General features: G+C 36.5%; 1 protein-coding gene across 4 annotated transcripts in view; it reads right to left on the bottom strand.

The window, feature by feature from the left end:
* Positions 1-16,861, bottom strand: part of LOC131072597 (formin-like protein 14) — an 87,761-nt gene that overhangs the window by 30,896 nt on the left and 40,004 nt on the right. For 3 of the 4 annotated variants that reach the window (XM_058008799.2, XM_058008797.2, XM_058008796.2), the window contains exon 14: positions 8,175-8,291. In XM_058008799.2, the coding sequence (XP_057864782.2) occupies positions 8,175-8,291 (117 nt within the window). The remainder of the gene's footprint in view (positions 1-8,174; positions 8,292-16,861) is intronic. The other variant, XM_058008798.2, reaches the window with a different exon arrangement.

Genomic DNA, 16,861 nt, shown 5'->3' with positions numbered 1-16,861 from the left:
CATTGTAGTCATGAGGAACGGTCAATCTCATATCTTCTGGGGTGAAGTCATCGTCGATAACCTATGTGAGCAGTTGTCACAAGTTTCAACCACCCTCACCTTCTACATGAATTCCTACTTAGCATACATAGCAGCGTCACTTACACAATTTCCTAGTCTTTCTACCAACGGTGACAGCTCGCTGGTACCAATATGGAAATATTATGAGCAACTCACTTTGAGACCTAGTAGGATTCATTACAAGAGGGTACAAGATGCCTTCTTTGGTCACTTCAAGTGCTTGTTTGATAAAACATTTCAGAACAAGAGAGTGTCTGAGGCAGTCTGGAAGAAGGTGAATGAGTATGGATGCATGTTTCTTCAGTTTCCAACTTTCACTTACATGAGGGTTGGATGTTTTGAAGGTCATCCATACATGCTTCTAAGGTATCCTATCGACAAGATCATCCTGATGGAGTTGGCTAGCAGTTGATGATAGTTCATGCAGTCCAGTTGGCTAACCATAAGTTAGGCATCAACATATCTTCACACAATCCACTGCAGATTGGCTAGCATTCTTTGATAACTTTAGCAAGAGCCAAGGCAATGGGGACAGAACTTCAAGAAATCAAGTTGAAGAAGTTCAAGGTGAGGAAGGATTTTGATTATCGAGGAATGAAGGATAAAATCAAGAGAGCCTTCACCCATGTTCATCGCCTCGAAGATATCTAGGTTGATCTTCATACAGAAGAGGATATCAGAAAAATGGACTACAACAGGCCTACTTTGGAGTAGATTGTAGATCAAGATCTAACCAAGATTCCAGAAGGCATGGTAGATGACAAGAAAACCCTTGATCTAGAGTATAGAGAGCAAAGGGTTGTTGAAGCTCCTCTACCAACTGTCCAATGGTCATAGAAGGAATGTACCTCAATCTTTGACAGATTTCAGCCCATCCTTGCTAATACCAATTCTTCACTGAAAAGTAATAATGTCAAAACTATAAAGATCAAGGTTGAGGCAGTGATACAACAGGACCTATTGGGCGTAAGTCTGAGGTGAGGGTCAAGTCCAAAGAGGGTGCTTCTTCCTTAGGCACCAGAATCAAGTTGACTGTTACTAGGGCTTTGGTTATTCCTCCAAAAGAGGTGTCACTGAAAGGAAAAGAGAAGCCTCAGTGTAAATTCAGGTCATTGACCCTGAGGATGAACCACAAGAGGAGAATGTTTTGAAATCTCCTATTGCTTTGAATGAAGATTCTCCTCATATGGCCATTCCTCAATTGTCTTTGAATATCCCTATGTCTCCAATAGACACGAATGTGGATTCTTTCTCTACGGTTCATGTTGACCCTATTGAGCTAGATGCATCTGTTTGCACAAATGTATCATCAATAGTTGTAGAAATACCCATGGATATTTCACATGGCAACTTGGAGAACATTTTTGATGTAAATCCTTCGTATATTGTTCTATCTAGCATGTCACTTCCTGAGATTGATACCTTTGCTATAAGTTTTGATAAGTTCATGACTAAAGCTAGCCATGATTTGTCATCCAAGCAAACAATTGTTGTTGTCTAGACTGAGGCTTCACCTAGAATGACAATTGTAGAACAGGCAGAGCCTGTTTCTACACAAACCACAATTGTTACAAATGCAAGCTCATTAGATTTAACCCCATGGTTGAGCTCAATCACTCTTAAGAGGAAAAAGCAAGAGATCTATCCTAATGTGTTTGACTTTCAACAACTTAGGAAATCTAAGCCCAAGGCTACCAAGAAAGCCAAGACAGTGTCACGAATGGTTGTAGATAGTAATAAGATAAAATACGCAAAAGTGGCCGAACCTCTTGCTAATAAGCCACAAGGAGAAATGCAGCTATTTGATTACAGGCTCACAAGGGTAGAATTAGGAAAGCAGACACATGCTGGAATGAAGCATGATGCTCAAGATTTTGTGGCTTCATTGGTTCAGGGTTATGGTGAGTTCCTAGCAAAGAAAGATAAGCTCAAGGAGGAAAATGCATAACTCATCTCAATGATCCAAAAGATCACAAATTCTTCGAAAAAGGTTGCTTCCTTAACTTCCTCTACTTCTGAAGAGTCCATCAAATGAATTGAAAAAGATGCTCAAAAGGCCAAAGCTGTTGATTCTTGGGTAGATCAACTGGTTGATTGAAGTGCTCAAGTGTTGAAGAAGGCCTTATTGGTGCTAGGCAATGTTAGGGCAGCGAAGATAAAATTGAACCAAACTTTAGAAGATTTTAAGAAAAGTTTGGAATCCATAGAGAAAGATTTGAAAATCTGGCATGAGATGGATCAAGTCAAATTGAATTTCTTGTGTAACAACATTGTGATACCAAATAGAGAGGTATATTGAAATTGAAGAACTTATGGTCAATAAGTCATTAGTTCTCAAGGACTTAATCAAAGATATTGAGGCTACTCTAGAAATGAGTACTGAGGTGGAGCAGGATATCGTCTCTAATTTTGAGAAGATGTCTTGTAAGATCTTAAGTCAAGATGAAGAGTTGCTTTCTAAAGATTTAATACTTTTTGAATTGGTGTCAAGGCTTCGTCAAGAACTTGACTCAAAATAGTTTACAGTGACTTCTATTCATAGACTTGTCAATTGCCAAGTTTTCCTTGAAAATATGCAAACTATTCTTGAGGAACATATAGCAACAACAATAAGATATTCTGATGTCATCATCAAAACTATTGTTGTTACAAAGAATACAGTAGGACCAAATCCTGATGAATTGTAGGAATCAATTGATAGGTTTCAAGCTTTCATGGCCAAGCATAGAGAAGGACAAGAAATGTGGCCAGGAATAGAGAAGGACAAGAAGTGTCTCTTGACTCTTGAATTTTGTTTTTGTTTTATGTATTTCCTTTTTGACAAATTACATGTAGTGGCAAAACTTGTAATTACAAGTTGGTTAGCAATAGGAATGTAATTTGAATAATTCATAGTTAGCTATAGTTACTTGTGGGAAAAGTCTTTGTTAGTTAGACTTCTCCCACTTTTTGCTCTTAACCCTTCACCTATATATACAAGAGGGTGCTCTATGTAATTTTTATCTTTTTAGCAAGCAAGAAAACTCTACAAAAATTTACAGTCATAAAGACTTTGTGCTTCATACTTGTAAATTGGTTTCTCAAGTAATATCAAGAAAGCATGTGAGTTTCAATAAGACATTTTGGACATCATTTCAATACACCTTCCAACTAAACTAAGCAGCTATGGAGAGAAATAACCAAAATGTGACCATCTTTGTAGTAGGAACAAAAGTTTCTTGATAGTCTATTTAGCAACAAAACATGCATTGTACTTGTCTGAGAGACTATCAACTATCTATTTTACCATATAAACCCATGTGCACCCAATGGACTTTTTCCTAAAGGTAATTCTACCAACTCCTAAATATGATCTTTTTAGCAAAGCTCATACTAAACCTTCATAGTAACTTCTTTTTTTGGCCTTAGAGGAATTTTGTGGTTCAGGAACCTGAAAAATATCATAAGAAAGAGCAAAATGAACATGCTCAGCAACTAGACCAACCCTTGATTGTCTTGTTCTCTGAGGTCTATTATCTGGTTGAGGAAGTTTATCAAACACTTTGATTTGGCACCCTCCAATGAACTGTTGGATTGTTTGAATACATGGATGATAATTTTTTTTTTAAAAAAAATCATCCATAAAGAAAAAGCTTTTAGTTAGATGATTTTTAGATCTCATAAGAAAAAGAAGTATGTCTAGTCCTAAAGCGCAGGCAAGTGTTAATGTTTAGTTTTTCTGGCTGTAGATTGTTGGTGATATTTTGTTGATTTGCAACTTCGCATGGTGTGTGCCTGTTGTGATGTATTCACACATCGCCCCATTGCAAATGGGAACCCCTGCTTTTTGCTTTCTAGGGTTTGTTTTCTAGGTCTTTTAGGGTTTTGTCTGTTAGCCTTTAGCTTTCGAGTGTCGCCAGGGGGATCACCTGGATAGCAAGTTCTGCTTGAGTTAGGTCAAGTTGGTGAGTGATGAAGTCTGGAATGTCCTGATCCTAAAATTTGGCTAAGTCTGGAATGTCCTGATCCTGAAATTTGGCTAAGTCTGGAATGTCCTGATCCTGAAATTTGACTAAGTCTGGAAAACTGAAGAATCCTTCAAAAACTAGATTTTGCAATATAACTCCTGGAGGTCTGAAACCACTCTCAAACATCCTCAAAGTATATATGGAATATAACTTAAAGTATAATCACTTATACTTAAATGTTATATTCCATAAAATTATCCTGACGAAGAGTCTAAAAATGTCAAATTTCGCTCCTGACCCTTCCAGAGGGTCCAAAGCGAATTTCGCTCCTGACCCTTCCAAAGGGTCCAGAGCGAAAATCTCCATAAGACATTCTAGTTTGATCCAAACTTAGAACCAACTCATTCCCAAGCATCTTTGAGGGCAAAACACTTGTTTGGATGGAAAAATGTGAAAATAAAATCAGGATTTTGGCCAAGATTAGGAATTTCGCTCCTGACCCTTCCAAAGGGTCCAGAGCGAAAATCCTTATACACCTCAATTTATCACTTATCAAGACCAAGTTCCTAGTTTCCAAGGCACGTGTGGAGGTGTTTTTGAATGTTCTTGCCTTGAGAGGGAGTTGGATGATTTCAAAGATCAAGATTTTGCTTAAAACCTAATTTTCGCTCCTGACCCTTCCAGAGGGTCCAGAGCGAAAATCTCTATGAGGGGTATTTCTTGCCTTGTTTGGTCAAATTGAGAAGTGTAAGGCATCATGAAAGGAAGAATGAGCATATTCAAACCCTTAGGCATGTTTAGAAATCATTGAAAAGTGAAGGAATTGAGCCAAATGGTGAAATTCGCTCCTGACCCTTCCAGAGGGTCCAGGGCGAAAATTCTAAAACCTATCTTTTCTTCCAAAGTTTGGGCAAAGCTAAACTTAAGCATGGGTTTGAGGAGACTTTTGAATTGCCTTGAAGTGAAATTGGATTGTTAAAAATGAAAAATTTGAAGCCAAGAAAGAATTTCGCTCCTGACCCTTCCAGAGGGTCCAAGGCGAAATTTCCAAATCCCCTATTTTGCCTTGCAAAAACAGACCAAGTTTGGATGGAGTAAATGAGGAAAACCATTGCCTAACTTTGAGTGAGGGATTCAAGACAAAATGATGAAGGAGTAAGCTTAAAATGAAAAAATCGCTCCTGACCCTTCCAGAGGGTCCAGGGCGAAATCATCAAAAAATCTATCATTCAACCTTGATTGATTGAATCCAAGGCAAATTGCAAAATTGTGAAGACCAAGTCGTGGAAATTTGCAAAAATGTAGGTTGAGAAAATTTCAATTTGATCAAGTGAACAAGCCTAGATGGGTTCAAACAAGTCTTGAAGTGAACCTAGACCTTCATCACTATTGAATATTTCAAAGCCTAAGGAGAAAGGAAGCTCCATTAAGCCTCAATCAAACCTCCATATTCCCAAATTTTCACCAAACTTGCTAAAATTAAGACATTTGGGGAGGTTAAATTAAGTTCGCATAATTTGAGGCCTTTGTAATTGAATTGATTAATTTTCAAGCCTTAAAATAAATGTAAAAATCAACCCTTAAAGCTTTGAAATTAATTCAAAAAAATGAAAAAATTAAGTTGAGCGCTCAATATTTGTTATTTGCCTTTATTTGCCAAGTCGGCCATCCTTTAAAAAGGGGGTTTTATTTCATTTTATTTCCTTTTTGTCAAGTCGGCCTCAACAAGAATTAGGGTGAGCGCACTGTATAAGGAAGGAGTATTGTTTCAAAATTCAAATCATTCATTCATTCCTTCTTATGCGAATTTGAGGAGCACATTAGAGGAGCGAAATCTAGCAGATTGGAGGCGAATTTCTTACTAAGTTGGAGGCTAAATCCCAGAGTTTGCTAAATGTTGGAGGCTAAAGAAGGTGAAGCTTTTGAAGGCTAATTGAGGCATAATTCATCCAAAGGAAGACCACAATTCAACCCTTGTCCAGCAAAATCCGGTCTTCTTTCTTCATTTTCCAGGGTTTTATAGTTAGGCTTTCAAAGGAGAAGGTATGAAGAATCATTTTGAAGTTCTTATTCAAGATTTATTTTGATTTCATTGTCATTAACTTGAAAAATTAGAATTTTGGATTTATCATGTCATTTCCAAATTAATATCTTGAATCTTTCCCTTGAAAAGCCCTAAATTCTATGCTTTAAGGTATGATGCTCAAAGACTAACTTTAATCTTTTGTGTAGGCATCAAATGGCGACCCCCGGAGTCGAAAGATCAACTACTTGGCGAACCCTCATCAAAGAAGATCAAGTCAAGACAAGGACGATCTCCTCCAGTCCAGTTTCATTAAGGGTGACCTTCTCCATCTATCTTCCAGTCCAGCATTTGAAGGAAGGCATCACCAAATTGAGCATCAACCAAGTGTTGGACAAGGTGGCATCCTAGTCATCACTCCTCCATTCGGGTTGGTCCACCTCAGCATGTCCAGATTCAATGTACCTGACTCATGGGAGATGGCACAAACCTACCCCAGCTATCCATTGGTCGAATATTCCAAAGAAGACATGTGTCCAAATAATGCAATTATTTCATTGGTCAGAATTAAGTTTGTTGTAACAAACCCTAATTAGGGTTTCAATGTAAAATCTTGGCCATTGATCTCAAATTGATCCAAGCCATTGAATGGTATTGTGGGCACTATATAAGCCCTGGCTCTTCATTTGTAAAGGCTAATAGTTAGTGAATAGTTAATCAGTAGTTAAAAGGTGAATAGTTAGCTAATAGTGAATAGTCAGTTGATAGAATAGCAATTAGAGTAGAATAGAGAGAGAAGGCAAAGATTGTTGCCAAGATGTTGTAAAAGACTTGTAAAACTTCATTGAAGAAATGGTGAAATCTATGGGTCAATTCAACAATTTGCATGGTCTTTATACTTCTCAAATTTGATTTCATGTTATTAGATGAGTGGAAGAAATGTGTTTGATTGATGGTGAAATTCGTATATCCATACTACTAGCAGTTTGTTGATTGCAGACTTGCCTTGTGTAGTCAACTGGAATCATTCAGCTTAAGCTCAACTTCAATTGTCGCTTCTTCACTGATATGCATCAACTTGATGGTGTCTATGCCTGTAGCGATGATCTGAACATCATAAAGCTTTCCTCCAAGATCGCACTAACCTTGTGGAGATGATCCTGCGATGTCAAAACAAGACTTAGTTAGAATTTCATCAAAGATCAATCATTGCTCCTACATTTCTTAGTATCAGAATTAGATCCTTTCCTTGCCCTCGTCCTTTTTCCTTTTTTTTTTCAAATCTAAGCCAGTGAAATCTTGTGACTCCAGCAAATCAGATGTTTAGGTCGTCAAATGTAAGTCCCCTTGTGATTCCAGCAAATCAGACGTTTAGGTCGTCAAATGTAAGTCCCCTTGTGATTCCAGCAAATCACATCATACCACAGATAGCTTATCCACACATAGAAATCCTACATAGCAGAACCTTGAAGTCCTTCCGATTGATCCTTTTTGCGATATCTTCAGCATTCGAAGACTTTATTCAAGAGAGGATAAGGTACCTTTAGGTATTTTATTATGTGTTTGGTCGTATACAAAATACACATCAACAGTGCCCTTTGTAGTATTTGAGCTCTTGTTCTTTGCTGTTGTTGGCTTGCAACTTTCAAAGTTCACCCTTTTTCTCTATGTGTACCCCTTTGGATCTTATTTCAAATTTTATGAGTGAGGACCCAATAGAACCCTCTCTAATTTAATGTTAAAAGAAAATAAACTATTTTAAAGATAAACGTCAATAAGAGTGCTCCAAAACCAATGTTTTCAGGTCAATAAAATCTAAAACAATGGTGGAAATTTTTTGTGAATATAAAAAATGAACCATCAAAGTTCATATAAGTTTATTTTGTAGGTAATGAAAACCATACTTTCATGGAAAGATTGTTAAAATATATTTTTATTGAAGAAACTAAATAAATAAAAGATAAATTATCTAATTAGCTGAAAATAGTGCACTTTTGAGAAGCTAGAATTACTTCAAAACAATAACTCTCAATACTGAAAACATTTTAATGAAAACTCACAAAACAACATAAAGAGAAAAATTAGAGGCATTAAAGAGAACCAGAGGCCTTTGAATTGTGATGTAGAGATATTTTTTGGAATACCTTCCTAAATCCTTCAGATATTGGGCCATCGTTTTCTGATGCTGTCAGTTCCTGCTGCACCTTCTCCATGCCTTTGCTTACAGCCTGCATCTCCTCTGCCAATATCTTTAATTGTATCTTCAAAACAAAAACAATGATGTTATTATTTTAAGTCAAGAAAACCTCACTATATTATTCCTGACAATTTGTAATGAAGTTCCTTAATATATCCATCTCTAACAAAAATAAATGAAGATAGAGCTCCAAGGAAAGAATTACTCTATACTGACAGATTCTGGAAGGATTTGCTCCTGATTCAAATCGCAAATACAGATGATGGCCCTGGCCTGATTCAAAGGTTCTAAGTTTTGTTTGAGGAAAGCACTCTTGCGAGCTGTCATGCTCCAGTTGATTAAGAAGTTCACAGTTTCTCCATTAAACCCATATTTTATGTCATGTATTTGGGCATATAAATTGAATTGGAAAGGGAAGGAAAAGGACAATCATATTAAGGTTTTGGCAATAAAGTTACAGAGTGGATTCCATCAGAACAGTAATATTGCTCTTGGAGAAGTGAGTAGTAGAAGGTGAAACTTGGCTTACTTAGAAAATGAAAATTCTAACCGCATGCACTCCATTGGGGGTAACTAATATTTATGCCCCTGCAAAATCTAACTAAGAATAAAAAAAAATTGGAAGATTTGTCACACTTATAAGAATCGCTTCCTAAGAATCATTAGAGCATGGGAGATGATCTGAATTCTAATTTATCTGAACAGTAGAAAAAGGGGAACTGACAACATGAACTTACTTGCCATTTTCTGAAAACATATATGACAGACTAGAACCTTGTTAACTTCTAGTTGAAAAGGGTAACACACACTTGGAACAGTAAAGCATGCGCTGCAGCCTGGTAAGACTAGACTGGTTCCTAGACTTCTTATTTTACAGATAATTTTGATTTAGGGACTCACATCTTGAAAGGAGCGGCAACCTGACATTTCAGATATGGCTGAGTACATTCTAACAAACTCTTCTAGACCTTTATGTGGGAATTCAAGCCACACTCAAATATTTGTCTCTAATTCAGATCATTGTATTTCCAGTTTTTTAGGTTCAAGTTTGAAAGCTTTCAATCTCTTATGATAATTCTTAGCTAATGTTGCTCAGTAACTCAGATTTGAAGGAGAAGACAAAAGTTTGGTGGAGGAAGGAAAATCCAGGCATGGCACCTGCATGTATTCCTTCTTCAGCCAGTTGAAACATGCTTAAAAACACCTAAAAACCTACAATATGAATGAAATTGAAAATTTAAGAAAAGGTTCAATAGGGTGGTCTTTCCTCCATTCTAAGAAATATCTACAAACCTACAATTGGAACAAATTTATAAATTTAGGGAAAGGTTCAATAGGGTGGTAGGGTGGCACCTGTATGTATCCCTTCTTCAGCCAGTTGAAACGTGCTTAGAAACACCTAAAAATCTACAATATGAATGAAATTGAAAATTTAAGAAAAGGTTCAATAGGGTGGTCTTTTCTCCATTCTAAGAAATATCTACAAACCTACAATTGGAACAAATTTATAAATCTAAGGAAAGGTTCAATAGGGTGGTAGGGTGGTCCTTCCTCCAAGTTTTGTGGAGAAACAAAACTCTTTGTTGACTCAACTAGAATAAGTCAAATTCAGGAGGAAATCCTGTGCCAAGTGAATTGGCAGGCAAAGATGACCTATGGAAGGGGATAACATCAAAGTACAACCTTTGTGCATAGGTTGACTATGTCAAGAAGGAACATCAATAGACTCGCCATGCTTAATTAAGAAATAAGAAAACACCTTTTGACAAAAATGATCACAAGGAAATTGTAAACTACTTTACAAATAATATCAAAACTGGATTAAAAATAGAGGATATTACAAGATCCTTATTGTCATAACCTGGCTATGGGACATTAACCATCGCTATTCTAATTAAATAAATCCAGAAAACTGTCTTACTCCATAAGACTTCAGATTTTTCTGAGTAACAGCCAACCAAACATTCGATCCATTAATCAGCATACTGTTAATAAACGTCTTCCTAGGAGGGAAGGATCAAGCAAAGGAAGGTCTTTGATGTTGGTAATACCCCTAATGTAATCAAGAATTTGTTAAGGAGAATAACTAAAGCAAAGTAACAAGTCAGCAATCCTTAGAAGAGGCACAGGACAATGTGAAAGGACACAGCCTTGGGAACGGTTGTGTATTTTGAAGAAGAAGTGACTCTTCATTCCATTTGAAGAGGTATATGAGGCAAATCGATATTGGCATCAAAGGGGGCACGGAATGAGAGAGACAAATCAAGCGATCATTTTGGAGAAGAACATCATAAGCTTCCAGTAATTACAGAATTCAGTAAAAGAAGATAAGATCCAGATCAGACGTGTGTGGGCAGCAGATACACAATCAAGAACAGAACTCTAACTGATCCATTTCAGATCTGTTATACCAAGCATCTAATAGTATGGAAGGAGATCTGATTCAATAAAAGCAGACTAGCAGGTCAACATATAAGTAAATTACAGAAATTTAAGATATCAACAGAATTTTTCCATCTTTAAATTAGAATAATTAATTACTGCAGGGCATCATCCATCAATTGGTCAAGGAAGAACAGAAGCCATTTCAGAATTAATATACATAGTCAGCAGACATATATATCTCCAAGTATTTGGTCTTAAATCAAGACATTTAAGTTGGATTGCATTTGGTGATTCTAGGGCAAAATTTAGGAATGTCCCAATAGGGGACATTTCAAATGGTATTTGAAAATAAACACTGCCCCAATGCCTCAATATACTCCCAATATTATAGATCAAAAACTTAAGCAGAATATAAATCTGATCTAATTATAGTGGAAGATTAAAAGTATTGAGATCTTTGAATGCTTGTTGAATTTTTTTTTGTAGCTGCAAGAGAGTTTATTAAGCAAAATCTTGATAATTTTTCCAAGCAAAATCTTCAATCTTCAACATGTTGTTGACTCCTATTAAATCAATGTTGACCTTTTGATAATGTTGATAGTTCAAATTCCCAAATAATAATCTGCAAAGCTTAAGTAGGGCTAACATAAAAACCACAACCCATATTCAAAAGACTCTCAAATGGGTCCCATTCCCTTTAGTGGAGCCTGCTGCTAAAACACAATAATAATCTCCAACTCTCCAAACCTTTTCTTATTGCTGCAAACACTGAGTGAGAATTCATTTATTATAGGAATATGAATATTCATTGTGTGGAGCCCACAAAACACTTGGTAAGCTTAATCTAATACTAATAAACCTGAATTTTCTTCTGAAATCCCTTTTCCTCCTTTCTGATATCTCTGTCAAAAGAAAGACTCCCCACGTGGTATTGCTTCCTTTATAACAAGCTCCCACCTCCTAAGATAATTATAAATCATGCTGTGTTTGGTATATAATATTGCTAAATGCAATATAGTTGCTGTTGATATTACGTACAATATGATGCAATAAGTACCAATATTATTGTTGATTCTGATTCAACACTTAAATGTATGCTAGAGGATCTTGTCTCTTACCCGTACCTAGTGTAATTAATGTTAAGATTAACTCTGCTGTACCTAATATGTTCCTTGCTAGTTCAATGAGGTGATAAGCTTATACGACTAAATTGAATACGAATTGCTTAAACTGACTTGACATCTGAATCATGCAATTACTGGTAAAATAATAACCCGTATAGAAACCCCATTGCTTGCAACCAGTAGTGTTGTATGTGATGTAGAATTATGTTCTGGCAAGCAACTTGTGCCTGAGAAGGTAGAGGCTCACGGTACCAATCCCAATGGATTGAAAATAATTAGTAAGTCTATGTGAGCTTCTGGATTAGATTGTGTGAGCTTTTTTGTGTCAACGTTTCGGATCACACTCTGTGATCCATTATCAAGATGAAAGCATAGAGAGAGCACAAGGATGATGGATCACAGAGTGTGATCCGAAACATTGATACAAAAAAGCTCACACAATCTAATCCAGAAGCTCGCATAGACATACATATGGATTGTGGAAATCTACAGATATTGAATAATTAGTAATCCATTTCTATCCCCTCTCCTTCACTGGTTCAAATGTCTTTATAGCTTGATCCAGAATATGATAATAATATGATAGGTTGCGTATCCAAAAGATACATCTATTCATTAAGGCTTCTTTTCGTATGTTAATCGCACCTTTCCATATTGGATAACTAATTAAATAATAATCCACCGGTATCAGGTAACTTAATAATAATGATGACTAGTTTCTTATATTTGCTATCTTGATAACTTCCTCTACCTTTACATTATTGAGATAATGATTAACAATTAAACACTATGTCATCCCCTTGTGATTACTTCCTACATTATTTCTTCTCTTATCGTTCTGTGGATATGCTCCTTTAAACAAATGTAATTAATCAAACATCGGTACTAAGATACCGATTCAAACATTATTGTATTCGGTCTTCCTTGGTTGACCATAATATACCAAGTATGGTATCACCGCCACAGATACTAACAATACCCCTAAGATGTCAACAGACTGCTATTAATTCATAGTAACTATATATTCAAAACTACTCTCTCCTAAAATCAATAGACTTAATGACTTATCCAATATTAGTAACATCGTATTTTCAAATATAGATTATATTCTTCTTGACTGATGTTAATTCTGTTTGGAGGAGTTTGTCTTCTTTGCGTATGGGTAAGAGCTATTACTATCATCTGTTCTTTACGTAACGTAATCGATTATATCCCCTTATATTTACACTATGAGAGGGACATAGCAAATCTTTTGTCTTTGTTATATTGGCTGTTAATATTTTATAAAGATAATACTGCTTTCTCAGTCGTAACTACATTTGATGAAATTCAATTTGCGGACATCACAGAATACGTGAAGTCTGATGTAGCTGAGCCTACTGATGACACTGAGAAAGCGCAATGGTGAAAGAACAACGTCATGGCAAGGAAGATCCTAATTGATTCTATTAAAGATCATTTGGTACCTAGGATTTCCAAGTTGAATTCAACCAAGGAGATGTTTGAATGTCTTGAAAGTCTATATGAATTCAACAACTCTAGTAGAGCTCTAGCCTTGAGACATCAATTGTTACATATTAAGATGGCTAGAGGTGAATCAGTTGTGTCCTTTATGAAGATTTCAGAATTAAAGGATCAGCTCAATGCAATTTGTAATATTCCCCTCAGTTTTTTCCACAATTTTTTCCACAATTACATTCAACACAACACTTGTTATGGTTAGGAAATGAAAACCAAATGCTGTTGAAAGTAACCCTCCACTTTCTGATCACCCAGAGCCCAATCTGGGAGTGTGAGAGCATACAGTGTCGAGGGGATTGTTAGATGCCAATAATTGAAAATGATTACAATCTTCGACTGGCAAGCCAGCCCCTTCCGCTTATACAACGGGATAATGAAAACAATGCAATCACTTGGGGGTAGACCAGCCAAGGACAAGCTAAAGAACTGAAGAATGCAATCACTCAACCGCTTGTTCAATGGGAGGACTAGAAATGAAATTACAATCAACTCTACCGCTTATGCAGCGGGAGAACAGTATTACAATATTCAAAATAGGCAGCAAAGCCAGCCTCTTCCACTTATGCAATGGGACTAAGAGCAATAATCCAATTAGATAGCTGTTAGTACTACTAACCAGCTTTACAATGCACAATATGGATTACAATTTAAGGGAAATCACTATTCCAAAGATAGGCAGCAAGGCCAGCCTCTTCCACTTATGCAGTGGGACAAGGAAGAACAATAGAACCTGTTGTTAGTACTACTACAAGCATTACAATATGAATCATAGCATATAAGAGTGATGAACCAAGTGCATTAACATGACCAACAGCTGCAAATGAAACCAAGTCCTTTCTCTTCACACCAATGAACTCACACACCCCAAAACCAACTCCAAACACCAAAAACTCTAATTCTGATATACTCCCAGCACGCTGAAAACACACAGACCAGCAACACCAATTCTCACTAAAACACTCACAACTCACCCAATTCTTAACCAAATGACACAAAACTGAAAGCAAATGATCACTAGGAGGTAGGCAATCATTCCTAGGACAATAAAACATGGCAAATCGACCCCAATAATTTATGCATGCATTCCAAAGCGCTCAGCCACATGGTATGACCAGCTAAGGTACAATTTTGCAAAAATAAAATCCAAAACACCATTTTAAGCTCTATAAACTTGCAAAATGAATCGCCTAAACAATAAAGAAAGAAAGATGAAATACCCAGAATGAGGAGAATGACACACTAAGACCTACGACCCAAAATCCACTTCAGCACACTCCGCGACTAGCAACAAGAACACACTACAGCACTCCCAAAAATCAGAAATCTAATATATAAATCTAATATGCCTAGGAGGTAAGCGTTCCCCGAAGCTTTCACTCTACATTTCGGCAACATTTCATTATAAAAATTCTTAGATACCAAAAACAAGAGCCCAACACTCTTATTTATAGACTTTGTGTCTCCAAATTCAAATTCACATTCCCTCCAAATGAACGTCAAACCCAAATGCACATTCACTTCACATTATTTTGAAATTACATTTCATTTCTCCTTTCTCCAAATCGACCTTCTCATAGGAGCAAATATACTTTATAAAAATGACAATAAAATCATAATGTAGCATCCAAGGTAGATAAGTGAAATATATTATAAAATTAACTTATTTCTCCATAAGGCATCCATCTTGCCTTATTAATATTTCACTTTATAAAGTATTTTTCCTCAACAATAAATCGCCCAATATATAATTAAGGAAATGACTTAGATATCAATATAACTTAAGCAATCCCTTTGAAATAAATTGTCCAATCTTTGCCTCAAATTATAATTTAATTTAAAACACCATTTTTCATCAAATACCGAACCTGCCAAAACAAGCTCCAAGGATATGGGGAAACAAGCTGAGAGAATTGCCTTGCCAGAAATAGCCATCTGAACAAGCCTACTGACATCCTGCTAAAAATGGTACTTACTAAAAATAGCATACTGCTAAAAATAGTAAGTGTTTCCAAAGTGATTTTAACCACATTCTGAGCAGTTGTCGCACTTAGTAAAAATAGTAAGTCCGGAAAAAGTCACCCGATGCACATGCATGTCAAACCATCTTGAAGCTCTCTAAAAACCCAGAAGGAATCCAGAATCCAAACTGTCAAACTCCCACATACACCCTCTGAAAACACCAAAGAATCCTCCTAGAAAATGGGAAACCCTAATTTTTGCTCTCGACTAGCCTACAGGTCTCTGAAATAGGCTAACGGCCAACTGAACTAATCACTGCGGAGAAGGGAACATTACACAATTGGAAATTCCATTTAAGACAAAGATCTTGTTATGTTGGCCATGAATGGCCTTCCACACTCATGGGAATCCTTTATTCAGGGTATCAATGGAAGAGTTGAACTTCCTAAGTTTGACCGATTGAGAGTTGATTGCATTCACGAGGAATGCAGGTTAGAAGCTAGAGGTAATGGACGTAAAACTCATCATGAAGATGATCATGTACTTGCTGCCCATACTTCTAAAGGAAAAGGGAAGACAGGTAACTTTAAGAGGTTCAGAGATAAGAATTTTGACTCAGCTCCTGAATCCAAGAAAAAGAAGAAAGATCTATCCAGGATTCAATGTTTCCATTGTGACAAGTTTGGTCACCTTGCTAGAGATTGTAACTCTAGACCCAACCATCAAGCTGCTACCACTAATGTTGAAAATGCATCTCCCCCTAGAGAGTCTAGTGAAATTTCAGAAGGGTTCTTGTTTGTTTCTGCTCTCTCCAATAATATTCCTACTGACAGTGATTCATGGCCTATTGATAGTGGAGCCTCCCGCCATATTTCAGGTTATCGTGAGCATCTCTCCAATTTGAAAGAGAAAGACTCTCACTTACAAGTTATCATTGGTGATGATGCTTGCTATTCTGTGAAGGGTGTTGGTTCTACTTCATTTCTCGTAGATTCAAGTGTTTCTCTTCATTTGAGTGATGTTCTGTTTGTTCCTGGTATTAAGAGAAATCTGATTTCCATTTCAGCATTGGAAGATAAAGGTTATAATGTTGCATTTGTTGATGGAAAAGTCCTTGCATGGAATAACTCAAGAATTAAGACAGCTCATGAGATTGGTGTACGCCATGACAGTCTTTATAGACTTTCTGCTCATCCTATTCAAGTTTTTGCACACAATTCAATAAGCTCAAGTGAGTTGTGGCACAAAAGATTTGCTCATCTAAATTTCAGAGCCTTGTCTTCCATGGAGAAGGTGGTAGTCGGCCTTCCATAGCTAAATCAAGATCATGAGGGTGTCTGCAAAGGGTGTGCTCTAGGTAAGAACATTAAACATCCATTTCATAGTAGTGAAAGTAGAGCAAAAGATGTCTTGGAGTTGATTCAGTCTGATTTGTGTGGGCCTATGTTGGTTGCTTCATTTAGTAGCTTTAGGTATTATGCTACTTTCATTGATGACTTCTCTCGTAAGTCATGGATTTATTTTCTAAAATCTAAAGAGTCTGATGAAGTGTTGTCTAGATTTAAAGAATTTAAAGCTCTTGTTGAAAATTTGGCAAATAAGAAGATAAAGATCTTAAGGTCTGATAATGGGGGTGAATATACTT

The sequence above is a fragment of the Cryptomeria japonica genome, chromosome 10 (assembly GCF_030272615.1).
Source record: "Cryptomeria japonica chromosome 10, Sugi_1.0, whole genome shotgun sequence".
NCBI classification, from domain to species: domain Eukaryota; kingdom Viridiplantae; phylum Streptophyta; class Pinopsida; order Cupressales; family Cupressaceae; genus Cryptomeria; species Cryptomeria japonica.
The sequence above is the reverse complement of the archived record's forward strand: the minus strand, read 5'-3'. Positions and strand labels throughout refer to the sequence as shown.